At 43.0% G+C, this 25,944-nt stretch overlaps 2 protein-coding genes across 2 annotated transcripts in view; one reads left to right on the top strand and one right to left on the bottom strand.

Moving 5' to 3' along the window:
- Positions 1–8,984, top strand: part of LOC140238232 (serine/threonine-protein kinase ULK4-like) — a 32,885-nt gene extending 23,901 nt beyond the window's left edge. The window contains exons 20-26 of the mRNA XM_072318167.1: positions 1,931–2,077; positions 3,037–3,265; positions 3,767–3,921; positions 4,286–4,455; positions 6,443–6,541; positions 7,827–8,009; positions 8,832–8,984. Of these exons, the coding sequence (XP_072174268.1) occupies positions 1,931–2,077; positions 3,037–3,265; positions 3,767–3,921; positions 4,286–4,455; positions 6,443–6,541; positions 7,827–8,009; positions 8,832–8,984 (1,136 nt within the window). The remainder of the gene's footprint in view (positions 1–1,930; positions 2,078–3,036; positions 3,266–3,766; positions 3,922–4,285; positions 4,456–6,442; positions 6,542–7,826; positions 8,010–8,831) is intronic.
- A 2,581-nt stretch (positions 8,985–11,565) lies between these two features.
- On the bottom strand, positions 11,566–12,006 carry LOC140238233 (uncharacterized). Its single transcript, XM_072318169.1, has one exon. The coding sequence runs from the start codon at positions 12,004–12,006 to the stop codon at positions 11,566–11,568; it is 441 nt and encodes a 146-aa protein (XP_072174270.1).
- Between the last annotated feature and the right edge of the window lie 13,938 nt (positions 12,007–25,944).

Raw genomic sequence — 25,944 nt, forward strand, 5'->3', positions numbered from 1 at the left:
TTAGTGTTTCACGTTTCAGAAGTGAGTGTTGAAAAAAGAAAATTGCTTTAGGATTTGTATGAGCCTTTTTTTGTTGATACATTGATTACTGTATACGCTATATATTTCGCGTGGGTTTTATTTTCGCGAATTTCGCGAGTCGGGAGCTATTCGCGAAATTAACAACACGCGAAAATATTACCTTCCAACATGAATCCCTTGCCTTGATGATACGAACATTTCAGTACTAGTATACCATGTCACGGCTTACCGAACAGACCATATAAACTGGCTAAGCTTGTTTACGTACATATAGCACGTCCACGTCGAACTACTAGTATACACAGCCCAGTCGCTGTAAGTAGCATTCGCACAGCACAGGTAGACGGCGCAATACTATTTCTGCGAGAAATTCCACTTTCTGTTGTTTTTGGTGTTTTTTTTTTCATTGCGCCACAACGTTACAAACGCGCGGCGTGTCACCCTTGATTACATGTGCGCTATAGCTCTTGCGTTTGCATGCCGCTACGTCTTTACAAGTACTGTATGTCAACTTTAGGGGCCGGAGCTTCGTATGCTCCACTTCACATTGCCACTTCACATTTTCTCTGGTCCCCCAATCGCGAATTTAACCACTCGCGAAAATGTGTGACAGCGGCAATTCGCGAAAATTTATGTACGCGAAAATTACAGCGTATACAGTACTTGCTTCACTTGGGAATATTTTCAAAACCCTCTCAATTCCAAAATGTTTAGATTATTCTTAAATTGGAAACACATTAAGAAATGTTGAAGTTCCTGTTTTTGCCTCAAATTGGCAAATTCTTGTCAACCTCTTTATGGACTTGTGCCAATTTTACAAATTTAGTGAGTAACCTCTAATCTGCCTTCAATGTAAGATGTGCAGTAAAGTTTAGAAATACCAGTTTAATGATGACTGAAAAATATAATTTCTGCGGTAAAAATCTCCCTGAAGTCTCCAGAACATGTATTCATTGAAACTTGGGATCGGAAAGGCGACATGAGCCATGTCTTTCAATCAGAGGCTTTACATTTTATACCTGAAGATATCTGCAGAAATGCATTACTTTCTGCTTGATATCAGTGGTCAAAGAGAAAGAGTACACTGATGATAGAAATGCTGGTGAACTGAACATTTACCCCTCTCCATGTTTATTATGATGATAATAATGATGATAATAGATAACATTGTATAGCACTTCATGCAGGTATTTCTAAGTGCATTGATACAAAACAGAAAAAAACAAAATGAATCAAAATACAGAATATGATTAAGAAAATGTAATATATGTAATGTACATGTACAGTATATAGCAAAAAAGATGATAATATTATGATTGATTAAATAAGTGAGCTTTGAACATTGATTTAAAGGGGATGGCTAGTAACCGATCAGTGGGAATCAAAGGGAATGCTGAGGGATGATTGTTCCAATCCTTGTGGGATTCATTTAAGAGTACATTATGTATCTACTGTTGTGTGAAAATTATTTGCTTCAGAATGGTCTCATATTCAAGTAATGTACAGATTAATGCCCCGTCACTGACCAGGGGCGCTTACCTGGAAACATTAAACTGCAAATTACTTGAATATGAGACCATTCTGAGGCAAATAATTTTCACACAAGAATAGATATATAATGTACTCTTAAATGAATCCCACAAGGATTGGAACAGTCATCCTCCACGGGCATTCCCACTGATTCCCACTGATCAGTTACTAGCCACCCCCTTTAAAGTTGTGTACACTTTAAGAATTTTAAATGTGAAAGGGGAATTTGTGATATTCAATAAGTGAGGCAAGTGTGACCATGAATGAGTTGGGCAGGAGGTCTGCCTGTAATATGACGTGTGGTAGCTTGCCTTGAGTCGTAACCAGCCTTACAACGTGCCTTGCATGTCATTGACCATGCCCATCCATTCACCCACAGGCATGCTGGCCATTGTGGAGTTCAACAACGTCATCCTGTCCATCCTAGAGGCAGTGGCCCAGCACCCTGCCCTTCTCATGGAGCATCATGTGGAGGTCATTGACAGCATCCTTAACCCCCTGGCTGCACTGGTGGCCAGCAGGAATGGTGGGTAGCAAACCATCCCCTCTTTTAGGCCTATCTTCTTCAATGGGGTCTATAATATATCATCTTTAACCCCCTGGCTGCACTGGTGGCCAGCAGGAATGGTGGGTAGCAAGTCATCCCCTCTTTAATAGGCCTATCTTCTTCAATGGGGTCTATAATATATCATCTTTAACCCCCTGGCTGCTCTGGTGGCTAGCAGGAATGGTCGGTAGCAAGTCATCCCCTTCTAAATAGGCCTATTTCTTCTTCAATGGGGTCTATAGTACATTGTATATCATCCTGGCTGCACTGGTGGCCAGCAGGAATGGTGGGTAACAAGTCACATTTTTAACCAGTTCCATATGGGAACCTAGTGGCCTGTGTATTAAGTATATCCGGATTTCAGAATTTAGTATGGAATGGATTAATAAGGCCTATTTCTTCTTCAGTAGGGTCTTTGGTATATCATCCTCAACCCCCTTGCTGCACTGGTGGCCAGCAGGAATAATGGGTAGCAAGTCAGTGGTAAAACTGAGTGAAATCAAAAACATTTCATGAATACTCTATTCAGAAAGCGCTTTCCCAGATTGCAGTTCAAATCTGTGATGTCGTACAAAAAGAATATAGAATATCTACAATTCCCATTGCACACTTGAACATGTTTAGCTCATACTATACACTTTTTGGGGAAAAAAAGGAGGATTGTGGGTCAGTTTAATAGAGCAAAAAGCTTTGATGTACATTTCTCTGATGAGTACTTACAAAACTTGCCACTTTGGTGTACTGTTTGAAATATGTTTACGGTTCGTAGGAACTCACAATCTGAATTCACACATACTGATAAAGGATTAGCAACAAACATGTATTTATTTGCCAAGAGATTTGGGATACAAGGAGTTAATATGTCTTAGGCTGCTCAGACTTTTCTTCATTTTCATTCCCCCCTCTTCTGTCACGCTCTCCCTCTCACGGGTGCATAGACGAGACCCGCATGTTCTGCGTGCGCCTGTTCGCCGAGATCATGTGCCTGTTCCTGAACCACGACAACCTGACGGAGGACGGGGCCGTCACCAACCCCCAGCTGCTGGCCGAGGTGACGGCACAGACCCTGCCCCACCTGGGTCAGCTGCTGCTGGACGCCGACCCGCTGCCGCTCTACGGCCTCAAGCTCATGCTGGCCCTCATCGAGACCAGTCCAGCCTTCATCAGGTGAGGGGAGGTCGGGGCAGAGCAGACAGTCACTCATCATGAGTGCTTGCCTAGGAACTTGATAGAATGTTTGCCATTAAACCATTGCACAAGCCATTTGGAAATTGTGATACTGTACCTATGATACCAGTGCACCAAATCTGATAGACCTTACTTCAGTACTGTTTTTGATAGTGAAATGACAAAAACAAACAATAGACAACAACTGCACATCCCAGTGAATGGGAGTTAGTGACCTTTCATATGAGTTCTGGTTTCATAGAAACAAAGCATTTTTGCATTGTAACATTATATTAACCTGTTGAGGACTGACTGAGTTTGCTATAACATGCATTTCCCATAGACACTTGCCCAAGTACTCTCGAGACTCATCTTCAACTGGTTAAGTTCAGATTTTTATATTGTTGAAAACAGGATGTCATTATCTTTGTTGTCTATTTATTTCTTCCATAGTGAAGCCCTTTTGTATGTCTGATGGTATTTTTGTCTTTCACGCTGAAGAAAACTTGAAGAGCTGGAGCTGGTTGCAGTGCTGTTCCAGGTGCTGATTGACCATCGCAACAGTCCCACATGTAGCACTGTGCGTTATGTCATCTCCATTCTCAACTGCCTCATAGCGGATGCCGACACTGATTTGCAGGAGTTGTATAACCAAGGTAAGACCCACATGTCTGCAGTTTCTATTGGCAAACTTACAAATTATTATGATACACAGCCACCGTTCTTGGAATGCCTCTTTTGATACAATGATAACAATACTTTCAAGACACCTTACTGTTACTGATAAAACAGGACACAACATTGGTCAAGCAAAACTCATTTTAGTCAATTATCAGTACAAGATAAAACTCTTTATCCAATTCTACTTACTGGAAGATGAAAATTCAATAAATGTAAATGAAAAAAAAAATAGCAATTTGTCGTGCTTTGTAAAGAAATAACAGTGATGTATATTCCATATAGAAAACCTTTTTATTGGAATTTCTTAATTTTGTTGGATGATCATGCATCACTGCACAGGCATCCAGGACCACGTGATCATCCTATTTGAAGACATCCAGCGGATGTACCCTGGTGCCGAGGAGGGCAAGGTGGACTCCAAGGCGCTGAACCTCCTCATCACCGGACTCTTGGACCTCCTCCACTGCCTCCTCAAGCACCTTGCCAGTATCGTCAGGAACGTGCTTCATGTAAGACTTAATTTAGTTTTTTGTCCCCGCCGAACGAGTTCGAGCAGGGGACTATGAAACGGGCTCCGTACGTGTGTGTGTCCGTGTGTCCGTCCGTCCGTGTGTCCGTCCGTCCGTGTGTCCGTCCGTGTGTCCGTCCGTGTGTCCGTCCGTGTGTCCGTGTGTGCGTCCGTGTGTGATCAAAATCTTCAATTTGCTACTTCTCTGTCATTTATGAGCCAATTTTGATTCTGTTTGCTTTATATGATAGCACTACATAGGAGCTTTGAAACTTGTACACAGAATTTCAGTCGTGACCTTTGACCTTGACCTTTGACCTATATTGTACATTTTGCTACAAAATGCTACTCCTTCGCCATTTCTAACCCGATTTCGATTCCGTTTGCTTTATGTGATGGCACTAGGTGAGGGCTTCAAAACTTCGACACAGAATTTTGACCTTTGACTTCTTTGACCTTTGACCTTGATTTTTTGACCTATATTGTACATTTTGCTACAAAATGCTACTCCTTCGCCATTTCTAACCCGATTTCGATTCCGTTTGCTTTATGTGATAGCACTAGGTGAGGGCTTCAAAACTTCTACACAGAATTTTGACCTTTGACTTCTTTGACCTTTGACCTTGATTTTTGACCTATATTGTACATGTTGCTACGAAATGCTACTCCTTCGCCATTTTTAACCCGATTTCGATTCCGTTTGCTTTATATGATGGCACTAGTTGAGGGCTTCAAAACTTCTACACAGAATTTTGACCTTTGACTTCTTTGACCTTTGACCTTGATTTTTGACCTATATTGTGCATTTTGCTACAGAATGCTACTCCTTCGCCATTTCTAACCCGATTTCGATTCCGTTTGCTTTATGTGATAGCACTAGGTGAGGGCTTCAAAACTTCTACACAGAATTTTGACCTTTGTCTTCTTTGACCTTTGACCTTGATTTTTGACCTATTTTGTACATTGGCTACAAAATGCTACTCCTTCGCCATTTCTAACCCAATTTCGATTCCGTTTGCTTTATGTGATAGCACTAGGTGAGGGCTTCAAAACTTCTACACAGAATTTTGACCTTTGACTTCTTTGACCTTTGACCTTGATTTTTTACCTATATTGCACATTTTGTTACAAAATGCTACTTCCGGCGGGGACATATGTTACGCACCGCGTAATTTCTACTTTTCCTTGTTTTTTTTTTTGAGGGTGGGGGGATTTGGAGGATCAGTGAAAAGAAGATGGATGGGGAAGGCGTGAGGTGGTTTGTCTTGGAGAAGATTAAGGACAATTTGTTTGACTTTTAACCAGTTGCTTTTCCATTGCTTTAAAGATGATGATAAAGTGTAAAATATACTCATGCTTATCTAAAGCTTGTTCTGGGAAATTATGGAAAATTTCACGAGAGTTAGCAGAAATTTTTGTGTATGATGCAGTGATAAGTCTTTTTTTTTTTGGATAAGTTTTTCTTTCACATCATGTTCTTCACAGGGCTGTGCATAATTTGAATGTTTTAAACTTTTAATTTGAATCAGCATTTACCACATGATTGAGGATGATAACACATGTCTATTGATCATTTTCATTCCCCCCTTGTAAAGTTCGTGTTTCAATTATAGAATTTTGATCAGTTTCAAGAAAATTGCATCGAGGTGATGACCTGATTAAGATTTAGAAATAAAATATCAGGATATGATTTTTGGGTACAGCCTATCCCCTTTAGCTTTTGAGGACGTTTCATTTTTTTCATCTCATGTCTAAAATTTCAACCTGAAACTTCACACATCATCATCTAATGATGAAAGACAGTTGGTAAATTAAATGAGTACTTTTCAGTTTTTGGTAAGTACATGTAGTCAGTGATTAACCATTTACAAGCTTACATTTGCCCATAAACCATTTCCATCATGCTGCATTACTGCACATGTGACTTTTTTATGATGTTTCCTTCATGGCGTGTAGACAAATATTCCCCCGATATTTCTTACCTTCAGGCCAAAAAGTCAGGGGGAAGTGCAGACACTCAGGGTGCTGAGAAGATGCTGATGATGAACAAAACTCTGGTGAACAATACGTCCATCATCATCCGTCTGGTAGGTGAAGAAAACAGCACTTGTATAGAAAAATAGATATTGTTATTTTTTGCAATTTCGCAAAATTGCTGTTTGACCGTGAATATAACACATAAAAATGTAGCCATGCACTAGGGTAATAGTGCACTTACTATAGCCGCAGTGTCAATTTGCGTAAATAACATCTAGCGAAAATGTCCATGACCTCCTAATTTCCAAAAATATCTTTATGCGAAATTAATAGCTCATGCAATATGCTTTCATTGCCAATCAGCATGAATGCAATTAAACTATTCATAAATAGGAATTACTGAAGTCTATCATATCCCCTAACCCCTCTGTATCACAATGTTATTGAATCCTAATGGAATCCCATTTTCTTTGCTCAATTTTCCACCAATAAATAATATTCATTTCTGGTCAGTTTTTTCTGTTTGCGTTTGTTACATACTCAAAAAGCTGCTTCACTTCGGTGAAGTTGAATTATCCTTTGGGTTTATGCCAGGTTCAAGTGTGGACATGTGTGTCACACACAAACACACTGCTATAGCTTCTGACCATTCGAGCATTGAGAATATAGGGTTTCTGGGACGAACACTGCATAGGGCTTTCTATAGCTCAGTCGGTAGAGCACCGGGCTAGCATCCGGAAGTCTCGGGTTCGAATCCCGATGGAATCCCATTTTCTTTGCTCAATTTTCCACTAATAAACTTTCATGATGTTACACAATAGTTAGCCTGTCTCGTTTACATGTATATCATGGCCATGTCAATGAACAATGTACAAATGCTGACAAAAGATAGAAGAGCTTTGCAAGTTACAACAACATGCATCAAAATGCAAATGGTTAAAGAAGAAGTATACATCCTGATGAATAAACAGCAACTCAATAAGACATTGAGTTACTAATAATGGAATGAGACTTAAGATACCTTCTGACAAGGTGTGCAGTCAACTTTGCCTAAAGTCAAGTCCAAAAGGACTAGGGGTTAAAATCTGTCAACTTACACAACAGACTTAACACATTAATATCCATCTGAGCTACAATCTTATCTCAACTTCACCAATTTTTTGACTTGTATGAGGTAGACATAAGCCTGCCGCACACTATAAGACTCGTGACTATGCGACTGGCAGACTTTGGATCTGAAATAAATCACAATATCCTCAGAATAAACATGCTTGTTTATTTCAGATCGAAAGTCTGTCAGTCATATAGTTGTGAGTTGTAGAGTGTGTGCCAGGCTTTAGATGATGTTGACTGTACTTAGTCTGTCATGCTTCCTTTGGTTTTCTTCCCACCTAGCTGTGTCACCGAGACCGGGACATACACACGTCTGCCTGTGAGTGCCTGTCCCTCATTGGCCAGCTGTACGGAGGGGAATACCCCAACTCCTTCTCCTCCTCCAATAGTGCCTCCCTGGCCCACGCCCTGAAGACCTTCGAGGCCAAGCGGCAGAAACTCATCCTGAGATACATCAAGAGAGTGGCAAGTGATGACCATTCCGACACCGTGAATGCAGTGCTGAGTGCAGTGTGTACAATATGCAGTTTGTGTGTAGTGTGTGTGTATGGCCAAGTATGTTATGCATTTGTTTGTGTGTGCATATACAGTAGATGTGTGTGGTGTAGTGTGTTTGTGTATGTCTGTGTGTGTATGGATATGTGTGTGGTGTAAAGTGGTTGTGTGTATGTTTGTGTATGGATATATGTTTTGTGTAATGCATTTGTTCTTGTGAATTAGTGTAGAGTTTGAGCATGTACATATGTACTTGTACTGTGCAAAAATATTACACACTAAAAAAAGGACATTTTCTGGTTGCTGGGACTCATTGTGAATATTTGTTACATTGTACAGTAATACCAGATTGAATTGCTCTCTTTGGTATCATTTGATTGAAGTGAATGAATATCATTGAAAAAGAAAATGTACTTAGGCCTACTGATAGCAAATATTGGAAAAACACAGTTGATACTAGTGAGCCATCTGCACTCACTAAGTTACGAAGGTAATGGTTAATTTCCCTGTTTCAAGATACATACTGATTACTTGAATTTCATATTCAACGTATTTCCTGTTTCTCAGTGAAGAATGCATACACTTGTAAAATGTGAACAAAGTAGAATAAAGTATGATAGCCAACTTGAATATGCAAATAGAATACAATTAAATACACACACACACACACACACACACACAAAAACAAAAAACCAGTGATCAATTTATGGAAGATGGAATCTACGTATGCGCGGTAAATGGAGATTATGCGACTGATGGCGTAAACACTTTGTCCACTTTTTATGCATGCAGGTGTCCACAGAGGTCCATCACACAGAGAGACTGACTGCAGAGGGCGCTGTTCTAGTTGACACGTTGCGGGTCATGATGCAGACGGCAAGCTCACACGCCGATGTCGCCGTCTCCTCACTCGCTGCAGACATCTTGCGCATCGTTGATGGTTGAGAGAACTGTCATTCCTCCTGATATTATGTGATCCCGCACATGTAAAATTTGCAGTTGTTCGGCATTTCAGGTACCTTTCAACTGCACTGTGACAGATCCCCATAGTAACTTGCACAGTAGCCTTCTGGACTTATTCAACTGTGGACTTGTGGCAGTACTCCTAGGCCCCGTTGCTAGAAACTTTGCGTTTAAACGCAACTTGCAACTGATTGTCACTGGCCAATCAAAATCATTGTTCCATGCATGTCTTCTTAATAGGGCAGACCCTGAGCCAATCAGAATGGTTGTTTCAAAATTAGCAATTATTTGCAATTGATTGCAACTTTCTTGCAACGGGGCCCTAGACAGATGAGAATTGCTTTGTTTAATCCTTACTGTTCTTTCCTAGCAGATTGGCACATCGGTCTTGAAACTAGTTGTCAATGAATTGAGATTGTCTGATCCCCTTAATCTGTTTTGTGTCAACATGGTCTTCCTGTTTAACTCACAGGGACATTGCTACGCTTGAGTTAGCCTTTTGACAAGACTTTGTGGCTGAGGAATGAAAATAACTCGCCACACTGAGCAGTGCGAGTAACAGGTGAAAGGGAGATCAAGTGGCGCAGCCGGGAGGCCTTTTGAAACCTTTTTTTTTTTCCTGCGTCTTCACGACGCATACAAACATGAGTTATTCATGTATTCGTGAGTTAACCTGCAGTTGGTATGCTAATGAATCACGGTTCAGCGCTGGCGAAGCAGGCTGCGACCACAGGCAGCGCAAGTGGGATGTGAATGAGCAAGCCGCTGACATGCAAATTTATGTGTATTCATTATATGCAATGTCACTGTGAGCAATGCGATTGCTGATTGACCACTACCTTTTTGGTAGTACAATCGACGAGAAACAGGGCTCAAGATAAGAAATTCATATCTGGTTTAAAAAGGCCTCCTGACTGTGCCACTGGGCCTCGCGTTCACTCATTCCCTCGCAGTTAGACTCTTTTTCAGCCACGGGGTCTTGTCAAAAGGCTATGCCTGAGTAGCCTAGCTAACTTTAATTACAACCAGGTCAAGTTTGGATGGATTAATGGACTGTGTTGAAAAAACTTGGCAAGATCAAGATAACTGCCTTGGCATATAAGGAATTAACCTAAATATTGCTTTGTCAAGTTGGGTACGGGGGAGGGTGTTATGCTACAAGGAAATGTACCTTGGGAGCCCAGTTTTTACGATCTCATAGTAATCATAAGTGTCTTAATCAACCCTTCTCCGAAGTATGTGACCAGTCATCACATAAGCTCTCCAAAAATTATGATTTGCTTTGCTTTGTATTCAAAAACGTGTCACAGGAAAGGTAAGAAAGGTGATCACCAGATAAGATTTCAAACTTTGAAACTAATTGCAAATATAAAATTTGTCATTGTGTGAAATATTGTTGGATCCTGTCCCGACATATGTATTCCTGCAATAATAATGCTTAGTTTTGTTTTGTATATTTTTTCTTCATTCTTTATTGGCCTCAAGCAACAGATAAATAAGTGCGATGATCTCTACTCATTGACTGTAAGTTTCCAGGCACCTGTGCCAAATATTGAAGAAAGGACTCCAGCACCTGTGCCACATGGCGAACAAAACACTGTTAAGATTTAAAAACACAAAGTATGAATACTCATATATGATATTGGTCAGCAATGAATGGGATAAGAGGGAATATTGGCCCTAACGAGTGAAACTTCCCGTGGTATTCCATGAAATAAAGCCATTCAGTATAATTATGTACCTATAAACGATATCTAGAACCTACGTATATAAAGCATAAATTGTGAAAACCAGTTACTCTGCAGATTTAACATGAGAGCTTATTGGATTTCTGCAGGAGTGCTAATCCCACTCAGAGCTTGAAACAGATGTTACCAGGGCACTGTTTCATAAAAGTTGTCAGTCTCTGATAATTACCATTTTAGTGACAGTCAATGACCAGAGCTTCTCAGCCAATCGAAACCAATGATTTTACTGAAATTATCAGAGACCGACAACTTGTCAGACTGACAACATTACTGAAATGGTGCCCAGCTGTATGCTTTGTGCATGTGCAACAGTAGATGTCATGAAATGACCTTTCTATATTTTTTGTTACAAATGAAGCGGCTGGTGTAGAGACTAACCAGCAAAAGAACGTGTTCGGGAAGTTTGACATCTTCTGCTGGACTGGCTTTCCTCTGTGTTTCCTGCAGACAACACATTCTTGAACAACATGTTTTGAGATGCTCGTATCTCCAACAATCCAGTACTTCTTCCGAACTTCTGTTGCTGTTCGGAGATGAACCCCATGGAGAGCGTGAATGTGCCTGTCACGTATAATCAGCAGACTGATACGATTCATCCAAGGGAGAAGGTACAGGTGACGAACATCAAAGGACAGTGGTGCACGATCAGTATGCCCTCCAACACGGTACACCTGGTCATCCTCATCATAGAACGGGTCCAACTTCATGATGTTTGGATCGCGAAAGTCATTGTCTCTTTGCGCTTCTCGGATCCAGTACAGCTCCGCTTCCTTGATGTGTTTCAAAGAAGGCCACTGAGGGATCTGGTGAGTAAGCTACTTCAACCATAGCTTCTTGGGAACGTCCTTCATGGAGAGGACTCTGGCTGTAGTCATCAATAACTTTGGCCACCTGGAGTACTTAGTGGCATCAATCATTGGAGGAGGCCTGGATGCAGTGTTGATTGTGACTGCTAAGGTCTTAGCATTCCTGGCATGAAATTTCTTCTGTTCTGGATCCTTAGCGTTTACAGGAACGTTCTCCGGTGTCTTGGGCCAAGATACAGGAGACAACTTCAAATACTCCGGCCCCTCGATGACTCTCTTCATCTCTGCTGCAGTGGCTCCCCTGGAAACCAGGTTGATGACGTTCTGGTCTGTAGGAACATACTCAATATCCCTGTAGGGGTCAAACTCAGAGGTAATCTCACCAACACGGTGGGCAACATATGAGCGAAAGGACTTGGACTGTCCCTGGAGCCAGCTGATAGCAGTCATACTATCAGTCCAGATCCTGGAGTACGCAATGTTGAAGCGCAGCACATTCTTCAGGGTGACCATCAGTCTCAACAGCAACAGGAGTGCTTGTAGTTCTTTTCGTGGAATACTGGACTGCTTGTGTGGAGTGAGGCAGGCTCTTGCTGCAACAAATGACAGCTACGCTTCACAGTCCGCGGAGTGTGACCATCTCAACCACACGCCGATGCCCATCGCATCCTCTGAGGCATCACTCGCGCCGTGCATGGACACTTCTGGTAGAGGCCGCCTCCCTCTGTACATCTCGGGAATTGTAAAGCACCGTGGGATTTAAATGGTGGCTGCTTCCTGTAGATCGCTGTTGATGGCACTCAGGAGTGAGCACAGTTCAGATCTGTCATTCAAGGGGGTATCCCAATCAACACCCAATTGCCAAAGCTTCTGCATCAGAATCTTGGGGCGAACGAGGAGTCCAGACAACATACCAAAAACGTCGTAGTATGATGCTGTTTGAGCTAGGATCTTGCGTTTAGTTGGTATCGCATTGTCAGATGTCTTCACTTCCTTAACACTCAAGGTGTCTGTTGCGAGATTCCAGCGAGTACCCAGAACAGTTGCGAAACTGGTGTCTTCAGTCTGATCACACACTTCTTTGACAATTGACTGCCACTTTCTTATGGAAAAGTTTCCCTTTTTCAACGTCTCCGTCAGCTTTGACTTTAGTTCAAGTGCCTCTGCAGGGTTGATGACAGACTCATTGAGGTCATCCATGTAGAACTGTTCTGCAGCCACCCGCTTCAATCTCTCATCATTAGATGCATGCTCATGGATTATGTGTCTCAGGGTGACGATGGCGGCGGTGGGGGAGGGCTTGTCCCCAAATGTGACTGTTGTGAGTTTGTAGATTTGGATAGGGTGATTTGGGTTTTCCTAAACACAAATCTGTGGAACCGCGCATCCTCTGGCTGTATTTTGATGGCCTGAAACATTTTGCTGATGTCTGCAATGACGCCGACTTCGTTCTCAAGGAATCGTAGCGCTACGTCAAAGTGGTTGGAATTGACATCTGGGGATCTTTTCCAAGGAAGTCCGACCTCATACGAACCATCAGAAAGACGAGTGACACTCTCTTCCATTTTGACTGTTCCACTCTTTTCTTCAAAGTCGGCAGTGCAACGACATCTCCTTGTTCAAATTCATGAAATTCTTCCGTCGAGATGTTTTCATTGCAACTGATTGACAAATTGCCCTACATCGACGTAAATAAGCACTGAATTGATCAGTGTTTTAGTAGTAGCCATGATAAAAAAATCATGGGCGTACATACTCGAGCAGGATTCGAACCCACGACCTCCTGATCACCGGACAGGCGTCATCTCCACTAGACCACCGAGCTTTCGCCCGACAGCAAGTGTAGGTTCTAATCCTTATAGCATGCAGCGGGTACTGCTTTGTTATTCAAATTCATGAAATTCTTCCGTCGAGATGTTTTCATTGCAACTGATTGACAAATTGCCCTACATCGACGTAAATAAGCACTGAATTGATCAGTGTTTTAGTAGTAGCCATGATAAAAAAATCATGGGCGTACATACTCGAGCAGGATTCGAACCCACGACCTCCTGATCACCGGACAGGCGTCATCTCCACTAGACCACCGAGCTTTCGCCCGACAGCAAGTGTAGGTTCTAATCCTTATAGCATGCAGCGGGTACTGCTTTGTTATTCAAATTCATGAAATTCTTCCGTCGAGATGTTTTCATTGCAACTGATTGACAAATTGCCCTACATCGACGTAAATAAGCACTGAATTGATCAGTGTTTTAGTAGTAGCCATGATAAAAAAATCATGGGCGTACATACTCGAGCAGGATTCGAACCCACGACCTCCTGATCACCGGACAGGCGTCATCTCCACTAGACCACCGAGCTTTCGCCCGACAGCAAGTGTAGGTTCTAATCCTTATAGCATGCAGCGGGTACTGCTTTGTTATTCAAATTCATGAAATTCTTCCGTCGAGATGTTTTCATTGCAACTGATTGACAAATTGCCCTACATCGACGTAAATAAGCACTGAATTGATCAGTGTTTTAGTAGTAGCCATGATAAAAAAATCATGGGCGTACATACTCGAGCAGGATTCGAACCCACGACCTCCTGATCACCGGACAGGCGTCATCTCCACTAGACCACCGAGCTTTCGCCCGACAGCAAGTGTAGGTTCTAATCCTTATAGCATGCAGCGGGTACTGCTTTGTTATTCAAATTCATGAAATTCTTCCGTCGAGATGTTTTCATTGCAACTGATTGACAAATTGCCCTACATCGACGTAAATAAGCACTGAATTGATCAGTGTTTTAGTAGTAGCCATGATAAAAAAATCATGGGCGTACATACTCGAGCAGGATTCGAACCCACGACCTCCTGATCACCGGACAGGCGTCATCTCCACTAGACCACCGAGCTTTCGCCCGACAGCAAGTGTAGGTTCTAATCCTTATAGCATGCAGCGGGTACTGCTTTGTTATTCAAATTCATGAAATTCTTCCGTCGAGATGTTTTCATTGCAACTGATTGACAAATTGCCCTACATCGACGTAAATAAGCACTGAATTGATCAGTGTTTTAGTAGTAGCCATGATAAAAAATCATGGGCGTACATACTCGAGCAGGATTCGAACCCACGACCTCCTGATCACCGGACAGGCGTCATCTCCACTAGACCACCGAGCTTTCGCCCGACAGCAAGTGTAGGTTCTAATCCTTATAGCATGCAGCGGGTACTGCTTTGTTATTCAAATTCATGAAATTCTTCCGTCGAGATGTTTTCATTGCAACTGATTGACAAATTGCCCTACATCGACGTAAATAAGCACTGAATTGATCAGTGTTTTAGTAGTAGCCATGATAAAAAAATCATGGGCGTACATACTCGAGCAGGATTCGAACCCACGACCTCCTGATCACCGGACAGGCGTCATCTCCACTAGACCACCGAGCTTTCGCCCGACAGCAAGTGTAGGTTCTAATCCTTATAGCATGCAGCGGGTACTGCTTTGTTATTCAAATTCATGAAATTCTTCCGTCGAGATGTTTTCATTGCAACTGATTGACAAATTGCCCTACATCGACGTAAATAAGCACTGAATTGATCAGTGTTTTAGTAGTAGCCATGATAAAAAAATCATGGGCGTACATACTCGAGCAGGATTCGAACCCACGACCTCCTGATCACCGGACAGGCGTCATCTCCACTAGACCACCGAGCTTTCGCCCGACAGCAAGTGTACAGTGTAGGTTCTAATCCTTATAGCATGCAGCGGGTACTGCTTTGTTATTCAAATTCATGAAATTCTTCCGTCGAGATGTTTTCATTGCAACTGATTGACAAATTGCCCTACATCGACGTAAATAAGCACTGAATTGATCAGTGTTTTAGTAGTAGCCATGATAAAAAAATCATGGGCGTACATACTCGAGCAGGATTCGAACCCACGACCTCCTGATCACCGGACAGGCGTCATCTCCACTAGACCACCGAGCTTTCGCCCGACAGCAAGTGTAGGTTCTAATCCTTATAGCATGCAGCGGGTACTGCTTTGTTATTCAAATTCATGAAATTCTTCCGTCGAGATGTTTTCATTGCAACTGATTGACAAATTGCCCTACATCGACGTAAATAAGCACTGAATTGATCAGTGTTTTAGTAGTAGCCATGATAAAAAAATCATGGGCGTACATACTCGAGCAGGATTCGAACCCACGACCTCCTGATCACCGGACAGGCGTCATCTCCACTAGACCACCGAGCTTTCGCCCGACAGCAAGTGTAGGTTCTAATCCTTATAGCATGCAGCGGGTACTGCTTTGTTATTCAAATTCATGAAATTCTTCCGTCGAGATGTTTTCATTGCAACTGATTGACAAATTGCCCTACATCGACGTAAATAAGCACTGAATTGATCAGTGTTTTAGTAGTAGCCATGATAAAAAAATCATGGGCGTACATACTCGAGCAGGATTCGAACCCACGACCTCCTGATCACCGGACAGGCGTCATCTCCACTAGACCACCGAGCTTTCGCCCGACAGCAAGTGTAGGTTCTAATCCTTATAGCATGCAGCGGGTACTGCTTTGTTATTCAAATTCATGAAATTCTTCCGTCGAGATGTTTTCATTGCAACTGATTGACAAATTGCCCTACATCGACGTAAATAAGCACTGAATTGATCAGTGTTTTAGTAGTAGCCATGATAAAAAAATCATGGGCGTACATACTCGAGCAGGATTCGAACCCACGACCTCCTGATCACCGGACAGGCGTCATCTCCACTAGACCACCGAGCTTTCGCCCGACAGCAAGTGTAGGTTCTAATCCTTATAGCATGCAGCGGGTACTGCTTTGTTATTCAAATTCATGAAATTCTTCCGTCGAGATGTTTTCATTGCAACTGATTGACAAATTGCCCTACATCGACGTAAATAAGCACTGAATTGATCAGTGTTTTAGTAGTAGCCATGATAAAAAAATCATGGGCGTACATACTCGAGCAGGATTCGAACCCACGACCTCCTGATCACCGGACAGGCGTCATCTCCACTAGACCACCGAGCTTTCGCCCGACAGCAAGTGTAGGTTCTAATCCTTATAGCATGCAGCGGGTACTGCTTTGTTATTCAAATTCATGAAATTCTTCCGTCGAGATGTTTTCATTGCAACTGATTGACAAATTGCCCTACATCGACGTAAATAAGCACTGAATTGATCAGTGTTTTAGTAGTAGCCATGATAAAAAAATCATGGGCGTACATACTCGAGCAGGATTCGAACCCACGACCTCCTGATCACCGGACAGGCGTCATCTCCACTAGACCACCGAGCTTTCGCCCGACAGCAAGTGTAGGTTCTAATCCTTATAGCATGCAGCGGGTACTGCTTTGTTATTCAAATTCATGAAATTCTTCCGTCGAGATGTTTTCATTGCAACTGATTGACAAATTGCCCTACATCGACGTAAATAAGCACTGAATTGATCAGTGTTTTAGTAGTAGCCATGATAAAAAAATCATGGGCGTACATACTCGAGCAGGATTCGAACCCACGACCTCCTGATCACCGGACAGGCGTCATCTCCACTAGACCACCGAGCTTTCGCCCGACAGCAAGTGTAGGTTCTAATCCTTATAGCATGCAGCGGGTACTGCTTTGTTATTCAAATTCATGAAATTCTTCCGTCGAGATGTTTTCATTGCAACTGATTGACAAATTGCCCTACATCGACGTAAATAAGCACTGAATTGATCAGTGTTTTAGTAGTAGCCATGATAAAAAAATCATGGGCGTACATACTCGAGCAGGATTCGAACCCACGACCTCCTGATCACCGGACAGGCGTCATCTCCACTAGACCACCGAGCTTTCGCCCGACAGCAAGTGTAGGTTCTAATCCTTATAGCATGCAGCGGGTACTGCTTTGTTATTCAAATTCATGAAATTCTTCCGTCGAGATGTTTTCATTGCAACTGATTGACAAATTGCCCTACATCGACGTAAATAAGCACTGAATTGATCAGTGTTTTAGTAGTAGCCATGATAAAAAAATCATGGGCGTACATACTCGAGCAGGATTCGAACCCACGACCTCCTGATCACCGGACAGGCGTCATCTCCACTAGACCACCGAGCTTTCGCCCGACAGCAAGTGTAGGTTCTAATCCTTATAGCATGCAGCGGGTACTGCTTTGTTATTCAAATTCATGAAATTCTTCCGTCGAGATGTTTTCATTGCAACTGATTGACAAATTGCCCTACATCGACGTAAATAAGCACTGAATTGATCAGTGTTTTAGTAGTAGCCATGATAAAAAAATCATGGGCGTACATACTCGAGCAGGATTCGAACCCACGACCTCCTGATCACCGGACAGGCGTCATCTCCACTAGACCACCGAGCTTTCGCCCGACAGCAAGTGTAGGTTCTAATCCTTATAGCATGCAGCGGGTACTGCTTTGTTATTCAAATTCATGAAATTCTTCCGTCGAGATGTTTTCATTGCAACTGATTGACAAATTGCCCTACATCGACGTAAATAAGCACTGAATTGATCAGTGTTTTAGTAGTAGCCATGATAAAAAAATCATGGGCGTACATACTCGAGCAGGATTCGAACCCACGACCTCCTGATCACCGGACAGGCGTCATCTCCACTAGACCACCGAGCTTTCGCCCGACAGCAAGTGTAGGTTCTAATCCTTATAGCATGCAGCGGGTACTGCTTTGTTATTCAAATTCATGAAATTCTTCCGTCGAGATGTTTTCATTGCAACTGATTGACAAATTGCCCTACATCGACGTAAATAAGCACTGAATTGATCAGTGTTTTAGTAGTAGCCATGATAAAAAAATCATGGGCGTACATACTCGAGCAGGATTCGAACCCACGACCTCCTGATCACCGGACAGGCGTCATCTCCACTAGACCACCGAGCTTTCGCCCGACAGCAAGTGTAGGTTCTAATCCTTATAGCATGCAGCGGGTACTGCTTTGTTATTCAAATTCATGAAATTCTTCCGTCGAGATGTTTTCATTGCAACTGATTGACAAATTGCCCTACATCGACGTAAATAAGCACTGAATTGATCAGTGTTTTAGTAGTAGCCATGATAAAAAAATCATGGGCGTACATACTCGAGCAGGATTCGAACCCACGACCTCCTGATCACCGGACAGGCGTCATCTCCACTAGACCACCGAGCTTTCGCCCGACAGCAAGTGTAGGTTCTAATCCTTATAGCATGCAGCGGGTACTGCTTTGTTATTCAAATTCATGAAATTCTTCCGTCGAGATGTTTTCATTGCAACTGATTGACAAATTGCCCTACATCGACGTAAATAAGCACTGAATTGATCAGTGTTTTAGTAGTAGCCATGATAAAAAAATCATGGGCGTACATACTCGAGCAGGATTCGAACCCACGACCTCCTGATCACCGGACAGGCGTCATCTCCACTAGACCACCGAGCTTTCGCCCGACAGCAAGTGTAGGTTCTAATCCTTATAGCATGCAGCGGGTACTGCTTTGTTATTCAAATTCATGAAATTCTTCCGTCGAGATGTTTTCATTGCAACTGATTGACAAATTGCCCTACATCGACGTAAATAAGCACTGAATTGATCAGTGTTTTAGTAGTAGCCATGATAAAAAAATCATGGGCGTACATACTCGAGCAGGATTCGAACCCACGACCTCCTGATCACCGGACAGGCGTCATCTCCACTAGACCACCGAGCTTTCGCCCGACAGCAAGTGTAGGTTCTAATCCTTATAGCATGCAGCGGGTACTGCTTTGTTATTCAAATTCATGAAATTCTTCCGTCGAGATGTTTTCATTGCAACTGATTGACAAATTGCCCTACATCGACGTAAATAAGCACTGAATTGATCAGTGTTTTAGTAGTAGCCATGATAAAAAAATCATGGGCGTACATACTCGAGCAGGATTCGAACCCACGACCTCCTGATCACCGGACAGGCGTCATCTCCACTAGACCACCGAGCTTTCGCCCGACAGCAAGTGTAGGTTCTAATCCTTATAGCATGCAGCGGGTACTGCTTTGTTATTCAAATTCATGAAATTCTTCCGTCGAGATGTTTTCATTGCAACTGATTGACAAATTGCCCTACATCGACGTAAATAAGCACTGAATTGATCAGTGTTTTAGTAGTAGCCATGATAAAAAAATCATGGGCGTACATACTCGAGCAGGATTCGAACCCACGACCTCCTGATCACCGGACAGGCGTCATCTCCACTAGACCACCGAGCTTTCGCCCGACAGCAAGTGTAGGTTCTAATCCTTATAGCATGCAGCGGGTACTGCTTTGTTATTCAAATTCATGAAATTCTTCCGTCGAGATGTTTTCATTGCAACTGATTGACAAATTGCCCTACATCGACGTAAATAAGCACTGAATTGATCAGTGTTTTAGTAGTAGCCATGATAAAAAAATCATGGGCGTACATACTCGAGCAGGATTCGAACCCACGACCTCCTGATCACCGGACAGGCGTCATCTCCACTAGACCACCGAGCTTTCGCCCGACAGCAAGTGTAGGTTCTAATCCTTATAGCATGCAGCGGGTACTGCTTTGTTATTCAAATTCATGAAATTCTTCCGTCGAGATGTTTTCATTGCAACTGATTGACAAATTGCCCTACATCGACGTAAATAAGCACTGAATTGATCAGTGTTTTAGTAGTAGCCATGATAAAAAAATCATGGGCGTACATACTCGAGCAGGATTCGAACCCACGACCTCCTGATCACCGGACAGGCGTCATCTCCACTAGACCACCGAGCTTTCGCCCGACAGCAAGTGTAGGTTCTAATCCTTATAGCATGCAGCGGGTACTGCTTTGTTATTCAAATTCATGAAATTCTTCCGTCGAGATGTTTTCATTGCAACTGATTGACAAATTGCCCTACATCGACGTAAATAAGCACTGAATTGATCAGTGTTTTAGTAGTAGCCATGATAAAAAAATCATGGGCGTACATACTCGAGCAGGATTCGAACCCACGACCTCCTGATCACCGGACAGGCGTCATCTCCACTAGACCACCGAGCTTTCGCCCGACAGCAAGTGTAGGTTCTAATCCTTATAGCATGCAGCGGGTACTGCTTTGTTATTCAAATTCATGAAATTCTTCCGTCGAGATGTTTTCATTGCAACTGATTGACAAATTGCCCTACATCGACGTAAATAAGCACTGAATTGATCAGTGTTTTAGTAGTAGCCATGATAAAAAAATCATGGGCGTACATACTCGAGCAGGATTCGAACCCACGACCTCCTGATCACCGGACAGGCGTCATCTCCACTAGACCACCGAGCTTTCGCCCGACAGCAAGTGTAGGTTCTAATCCTTATAGCATGCAGCGGGTACTGCTTTGTTATTCAAATTCATGAAATTCTTCCGTCGAGATGTTTTCATTGCAACTGATTGACAAATTGCCCTACATCGACGTAAATAAGCACTGAATTGATCAGTGTTTTAGTAGTAGCCATGATAAAAAAATCATGGGCGTACATACTCGAGCAGGATTCGAACCCACGACCTCCTGATCACCGGACAGGCGTCATCTCCACTAGACCACCGAGCTTTCGCCCGACAGCAAGTGTAGGTTCTAATCCTTATAGCATGCAGCGGGTACTGCTTTGTTATTCAAATTCATGAAATTCTTCCGTCGAGATGTTTTCATTGCAACTGATTGACAAATTGCCCTACATCGACGTAAATAAGCACTGAATTGATCAGTGTTTTAGTAGTAGCCATGATAAAAAAATCATGGGCGTACATACTCGAGCAGGATTCGAACCCACGACCTCCTGATCACCGGACAGGCGTCATCTCCACTAGACCACCGAGCTTTCGCCCGACAGCAAGTGTAGGTTCTAATCCTTATAGCATGCAGCGGGTACTGCTTTGTTATTCAAATTCATGAAATTCTTCCGTCGAGATGTTTTCATTGCAACTGATTGACAAATTGCCCTACATCGACGTAAATAAGCACTGAATTGATCAGTGTTTTAGTAGTAGCCATGATAAAAAAATCATGGGCGTACATACTCGAGCAGGATTCGAACCCACGACCTCCTGATCACCGGACAGGCGTCATCTCCACTAGACCACCGAGCTTTCGCCCGACAGCAAGTGTAGGTTCTAATCCTTATAGCATGCAGCGGGTACTGCTTTGTTATTCAAATTCATGAAATTCTTCCGTCGAGATGTTTTCATTGCAACTGATTGACAAATTGCCCTACATCGACGTAAATAAGCACTGAATTGATCAGTGTTTTAGTAGTAGCCATGATAAAAAAATCATGGGCGTACATACTCGAGCAGGATTCGAACCCACGACCTCCTGATCACCGGACAGGCGTCATCTCCACTAGACCACCGAGCTTTCGCCCGACAGCAAGTGTAGGTTCTAATCCTTATAGCATGCAGCGGGTACTGCTTTGTTATTCAAATTCATGAAATTCTTCCGTCGAGATGTTTTCATTGCAACTGATTGACAAATTGCCCTACATCGACGTAAATAAGCACTGAATTGATCAGTGTTTTAGTAGTAGCCATGATAAAAAAAATCATGGGCGTACATACTCGAGCAGGATTCGAACCCACGACCTCCTGATCACCGGACAGGCGTCATCTCCACTAGACCACCGAGCTTTCGCCCGACAGCAAGTGTAGGTTCTAATCCTTATAGCATGCAGCGGGTACTGCTTTGTTATTCAAATTCATGAAATTCTTCCGTCGAGATGTTTTCATTGCAACTGATTGACAAATTGCCCTACATCGACGTAAATAAGCACTGAATTGATCAGTGTTTTAGTAGTAGCCATGATAAAAAAATCATGGGCGTACATACTCGAGCAGGATTCGAACCCACGACCTCCTGATCACCGGACAGGCGTCATCTCCACTAGACCACCGAGCTTTCGCCCGACAGCAAGTGTAGGTTCTAATCCTTATAGCATGCAGCGGGTACTGCTTTGTTATTCAAATTCATGAAATTCTTCCGTCGAGATGTTTTCATTGCAACTGATTGACAAATTGCCCTACATCGACGTAAATAAGCACTGAATTGATCAGTGTTTTAGTAGTAGCCATGATAAAAAAATCATGGGCGTACATACTCGAGCAGGATTCGAACCCACGACCTCCTGATCACCGGACAGGCGTCATCTCCACTAGACCACCGAGCTTTCGCCCGACAGCAAGTGTAGGTTCTAATCCTTATAGCATGCAGCGGGTACTGCTTTGTTATTCAAATTCATGAAATTCTTCCGTCGAGATGTTTTCATTGCAACTGATTGACAAATTGCCCTACATCGACGTAAATAAGCACTGAATTGATCAGTGTTTTAATAGTAGCCATGATAAAAAAATCATGGGCGTACATACTCGAGCAGGATTCGAACCCACGAATCCTGCTCGAGTATGTACGCCCATGATTTTTTTATCATGGCTACTACTAAAACACTGATCAATTCAGTGCTTATTTACGTCGATGTAGGGCAATTTGTCAATCAGTTGCAATGAAAACATCTCGACGGAAGAATTTCATGAATTTGAATAACAAAGCAGTACCCGCTGCATGCTATAAGGATTAGAACCTACACTTGCTGTCGGGCGAAAGCTCGGTGGTCTAGTGGAGATGACGCCTGTCCGGTGATCAGGAGGTCGTGGGTTCGAATCCTGCTCGAGTATGTACGCCCATGATTTTTTTATCATGGCTACTACTAAAACACTGATCAATTCAGTGCTTATTTACGTCGATGTAGGGCAATTTGTCAATCAGTTGCAATGAAAACATCTCGACGGAAGAATTTCATGAATTTGAATAACAAAGCAGTACCCGCTGCATGCTATAAGGATTAGAACCTACACTTGCTGTCGGGCGAAAGCTCGGTGGTCTAGTGGAGATGACGCCTGTCCGGTGATCAGGAGGTCGTGGGTTCGAATCCTGCTCGAGTATGTACGCCCATGATTTTTTTATCATGGCTACTACTAAAACACTGATCAATTCAGTGCTTATTTACGTCGATGTAGGGCAATTTGTCAATCAGTTGCAATGAAAACATCTCGACGGAAGAATTTCATGAATTTGAATAACAAAGCAGTACCCGCTGCATGCTATAAGGATTAGAACCTACACTTGCTGTCGGGCGAAAGCTCGGTGGTCTAGTGGAGATGACGCCTGTCCGGTGATCAGGAGGTCGTGGGTTCGAATCCTGCTCGAGTATGTACGCCCATGATTTTTTTATCATGGCTACTACTAAAACACTGATCAATTCAGTGCTTATTTACGTCGATGTAGGGCAATTTGTCAATCAGTTGCAATGAAAACATCTCGACGGAAGAATTTCATGAATTTGAATAACAAAGCAGTACCCGCTGCATGCTATAAGGATTAGAACCTACACTTGCTGTCGGGCGAAAGCTCGGTGGTCTAGTGGAGATGACGCCTGTCCGGTGATCAGGAGGTCGTGGGTTCGAATCCTGCTCGAGTATGTACGCCCATGATTTTTTTATCATGGCTACTACTAAAACACTGATCAATTCAGTGCTTATTTACGTCGATGTAGGGCAATTTGTCAATCAGTTGCAATGAAAACATCTCGACGGAAGAATTTCATGAATTTGAATAACAAAGCAGTACCCGCTGCATGCTATAAGGATTAGAACCTACACTTGCTGTCGGGCGAAAGCTCGGTGGTCTAGTGGAGATGACGCCTGTCCGGTGATCAGGAGGTCGTGGGTTCGAATCCTGCTCGAGTATGTACGCCCATGATTTTTTTTATCATGGCTACTACTAAAACACTGATCAATTCAGTGCTTATTTACGTCGATGTAGGGCAATTTGTCAATCAGTTGCAATGAAAACATCTCGACGGAAGAATTTCATGAATTTGAATAACAAAGCAGTACCCGCTGCATGCTATAAGGATTAGAACCTACACTTGCTGTCGGGCGAAAGCTCGGTGGTCTAGTGGAGATGACGCCTGTCCGGTGATCAGGAGGTCGTGGGTTCGAATCCTGCTCGAGTATGTACGCCCATGATTTTTTTATCATGGCTACTACTAAAACACTGATCAATTCAGTGCTTATTTACGTCGATGTAGGGCAATTTGTCAATCAGTTGCAATGAAAACATCTCGACGGAAGAATTTCATGAATTTGAATAACAAAGCAGTACCCGCTGCATGCTATAAGGATTAGAACCTACACTTGCTGTCGGGCGAAAGCTCGGTGGTCTAGTGGAGATGACGCCTGTCCGGTGATCAGGAGGTCGTGGGTTCGAATCCTGCTCGAGTATGTACGCCCATGATTTTTTTATCATGGCTACTACTAAAACACTGATCAATTCAGTGCTTATTTACGTCGATGTAGGGCAATTTGTCAATCAGTTGCAATGAAAACATCTCGACGGAAGAATTTCATGAATTTGAATAACAAAGCAGTACCCGCTGCATGCTATAAGGATTAGAACCTACACTTGCTGTCGGGCGAAAGCTCGGTGGTCTAGTGGAGATGACGCCTGTCCGGTGATCAGGAGGTCGTGGGTTCGAATCCTGCTCGAGTATGTACGCCCATGATTTTTTTATCATGGCTACTACTAAAACACTGATCAATTCAGTGCTTATTTACGTCGATGTAGGGCAATTTGTCAATCAGTTGCAATGAAAACATCTCGACGGAAGAATTTCATGAATTTGAATAACAAAGCAGTACCCGCTGCATGCTATAAGGATTAGAACCTACACTTGCTGTCGGGCGAAAGCTCGGTGGTCTAGTGGAGATGACGCCTGTCCGGTGATCAGGAGGTCGTGGGTTCGAATCCTGCTCGAGTATGTACGCCCATGATTTTTTTATCATGGCTACTACTAAAACACTGATCAATTCAGTGCTTATTTACGTCGATGTAGGGCAATTTGTCAATCAGTTGCAATGAAAACATCTCGACGGAAGAATTTCATGAATTTGAATAACAAAGCAGTACCCGCTGCATGCTATAAGGATTAGAACCTACACTTGCTGTCGGGCGAAAGCTCGGTGGTCTAGTGGAGATGACGCCTGTCCGGTGATCAGGAGGTCGTGGGTTCGAATCCTGCTCGAGTATGTACGCCCATGATTTTTTTATCATGGCTACTACTAAAACACTGATCAATTCAGTGCTTATTTACGTCGATGTAGGGCAATTTGTCAATCAGTTGCAATGAAAACATCTCGACGGAAGAATTTCATGAATTTGAATAACAAAGCAGTACCCGCTGCATGCTATAAGGATTAGAACCTACACTTGCTGTCGGGCGAAAGCTCGGTGGTCTAGTGGAGATGACGCCTGTCCGGTGATCAGGAGGTCGTGGGTTCGAATCCT

Source organism: Diadema setosum, chromosome 14 (assembly GCF_964275005.1).
Source record: "Diadema setosum chromosome 14, eeDiaSeto1, whole genome shotgun sequence".
Classification (NCBI taxonomy): domain Eukaryota; kingdom Metazoa; phylum Echinodermata; class Echinoidea; order Diadematoida; family Diadematidae; genus Diadema; species Diadema setosum.

Excerpts from the sequence above, each read along its gene's own strand:
- LOC140238233 (XM_072318169.1), bottom strand. The coding sequence starts at position 12,006 with ATGACTGCTATCAGCTGGCTCCAGGGACAGTCCAAGTCCTTTCGCTCA.